This window comes from Tupaia chinensis, unplaced genomic scaffold, assembly GCF_000334495.1.
Source record: "Tupaia chinensis unplaced genomic scaffold, TupChi_1.0 Scaffold000479_1, whole genome shotgun sequence".
Lineage (NCBI taxonomy): Eukaryota > Metazoa > Chordata > Mammalia > Scandentia > Tupaiidae > Tupaia > Tupaia belangeri.
In genome coordinates this window covers 407,253-409,732 of record NW_006159991.1, presented here as the reverse complement: position 1 = coordinate 409,732, position 2,480 = coordinate 407,253, and the positions used below count along the sequence as shown (strand labels likewise).

At 63.6% G+C, this 2,480-nt stretch overlaps 1 protein-coding gene across 1 annotated transcript in view; it reads right to left on the bottom strand.

The window, feature by feature from the left end:
* The window catches only part of EVX1 (even-skipped homeobox 1), a 7,371-nt gene that overhangs the window by 363 nt on the left and 4,528 nt on the right, over positions 1-2,480 (bottom strand). Inside the window, exons 2-3 of the mRNA XM_006156137.1 lie at positions 2,279-2,480; positions 537-790 (exon numbers count right to left, since the gene is read on the bottom strand). The exon at positions 2,279-2,480 is cut by the window's right edge and continues 1 nt beyond it. Of these exons, the coding sequence (XP_006156199.1) occupies positions 537-790; positions 2,279-2,480 (456 nt within the window). The remainder of the gene's footprint in view (positions 1-536; positions 791-2,278) is intronic.

The following is a 2,480-nucleotide window of genomic DNA, read 5'->3' as shown; positions in this document are numbered from 1 at the left end:
CTGGTCCTTCATGCGCCGGTTCTGGAACCACACCTGCAGAGAGGAGGGGGCAGGTTCGGTGGCTGGACTTGCCCCGGGGTGCAGAGCCCCGAAGTCCTGGGCGGGAAGCGCACGGCAGAGCCACGGCCCAGACCAGCGCGGTGGGGGCGGGTCCCACCACTGCGACCAGGGCTGCAATCCCTCCGGGAGAGGGGCAGGGAGCCACTCCAGTCCGGGTCCCTCCTTCCCTCTGCCCACGTGACCGGGGTCCCCGGGGTGCGCGACCGGCTGTGGGGAGGCAGGTAGTGGGGGCTACGGCTCCATCACGAGCAACGTTGCCCAGAAACACACCCCCTTCCTTCGGGACACGTCCTGGGCTCTTGCCCAGGGTTAGGGTTAGGGAGGGGTTAGGGAGGGGTCAACCACAGGGCAGCGGTGCACGCCCGGGCTGGCAGGAGGGTGAATGCGCACGCCGTCTGGGGAGCGGGCAATTGCTATTTACTTCCCGCTAAACGGGTGCACACCTGCCGCCCCTGTCCTGGCCGGCCGGTGCGTACCTTGATGGTGGTTTCCGGCAGGTTTAGGGCAGCCGCAAGCTCACACCTCCGGGGCCTCGAGACGTAGTTCTCCCGATAGAATTCCTTCTCCAGCCGGGCAATCTGCTCCCTGGTGAAGGCGGTGCGGTAACGGCGCATCTGGTCACTGGCGCTGCAAGCCAGGGTGCCCTGCGAGCCGCCCCCGCCGCCGCCGGTGCTCTTGGGGGCCTCGTTGCAGCTGTTCGGACTGCCGGTTAGTGCCTCGGAGCCGGACCCTGGGGGGAGCCCAAGCCCAGAGCACAGGCGTGCACACACAGACACATAGCAGACAGGCAAAGGCGCTCACATGGGCTGGGGGACCAAGGTGCGGAGGGGACCCCCTGGGAAGGACCACCTCCTCGGTACTTCAGTTTACTGCCTCACCTGGGACTTGGGGGGGGCGCCCAGGAAGGTAGGATAAGGGTTTGGCTTTGGGATGGGTGTATTTGGGGAGGCCTGGCATGATTGCTATTTGGGAGGCCTCGAAAGCATGCTGGGTACCGGCCCTAGGGAACAGGTGAGGCGCTGCCTCTCTGAGCTTTCTGACCACCACTGAGGGGGGTGGGCAAGAGTGTGCACATCTGACAGGCAAGTGGGTTGAGATGCTCCTTGGTGCTGAAGCGCCTGACCTCTAGGTCTCAGCGCATTGCTGGGCATATGCGAGTGTCCCCGCTCTTGTGAGTGCCAGGCTGCCTGCATAGATGTGGCGGTGTGTACGGGATGCGTGTACTGCAGGGGTGCCCCATTACCTTAGTGAGTTGGAGTGGCGGACAGGTTGCTCTGAGGGCACGTTAGGGTAGGGAGTTCCGGCTTGGCGATGATAAGCAACTAGGGGTTGGCTGCCAAGGGCAAGGGGTGGTCTTTCTTCCCTCCCAGGCTCTCTCTCTACCCACTCCCACAGCTTTGTGGAGGAGTGTCTGCTGGTGGGCTCTTCCCAGCTTTCCACCCATCTCAAGCAAGGCGACTGTTGACACGGAGGGGGACTCTTGGCCATCCGCCCTGCTCTCCAGCTAGCCTTTGGTTGGGGTAGGGTTGTTCAGTTAAGGCTGCCTCCCTCCTCTTGGGGCCTACCCCGAGGAAGGGTGGGGCTGCGGCCCCCTGCAGCTCCTTTTCCTTTGGGTGGAGATATGGGAAAGGAGAAAGGGGGGAGGGACTGATCTCTGCCTTTTCAAATGCAACCGGAGACCAAAGGCAATTAGACCATTGGGACCATTTCCGACCTGGCGCCGCCAAGCCCGGGAAGTGACAAGGTAATTTGGACCTCTGACCGACGTGCAAACTGGTCGGAGGGCTGCAGCACCCGGGTTGCCAGAATCGGCCTCGATTTTACGGTCCTTTATGGACTCCGGGCTTCCTCGAAGTGCCTTCCACCCCGCCAGCCACAAACTGCGCTGGACTCGCGTTTGATCTTGCCTTGGGGGGGGAAGGTGTCTTCCCCTAGCAGTTGAAGCATTCCCACAAAACACTGGGGGGTTGGGGGTGCGCTTTGAATCCCCCAAGCCTACGACTAGAGGGCCCCCCACTCCCGCATAGCTGTCACCCTCAGCCCACCAGTGCCAGAACACAGGAGACCCCCGCCAGGGCTAGACGGCAGGGGAAGAGTTGCTCAGGTGGGTCCCCCTAGCCGTCCAGCCCTAGGGAAAGTGGTGTATTCTTCCTGGCCTGAACTTAGTGAAGGGTAGGCGCAGTGGGAGGCTGGGGAAGCGGAGGGGCGCGGTGGCTACCTTTGCTGTGCTGGTACTCGGCGTTCCCGGTGGCGCAGTCCGGGGTGCAGCTCACCTCGATTTCTTCATAGAAATCCGACTCGGTGTCCGAGCTACTGGGTTGCCCCTGGCCGGATAGGCTGTCGGTGGAGGGGGCCGGAGGTCCCGGGCCGAGCATGGCCGCTCCGGCCGCCCGTGGCTCGGCGCCCAACCCCGCAGCGTT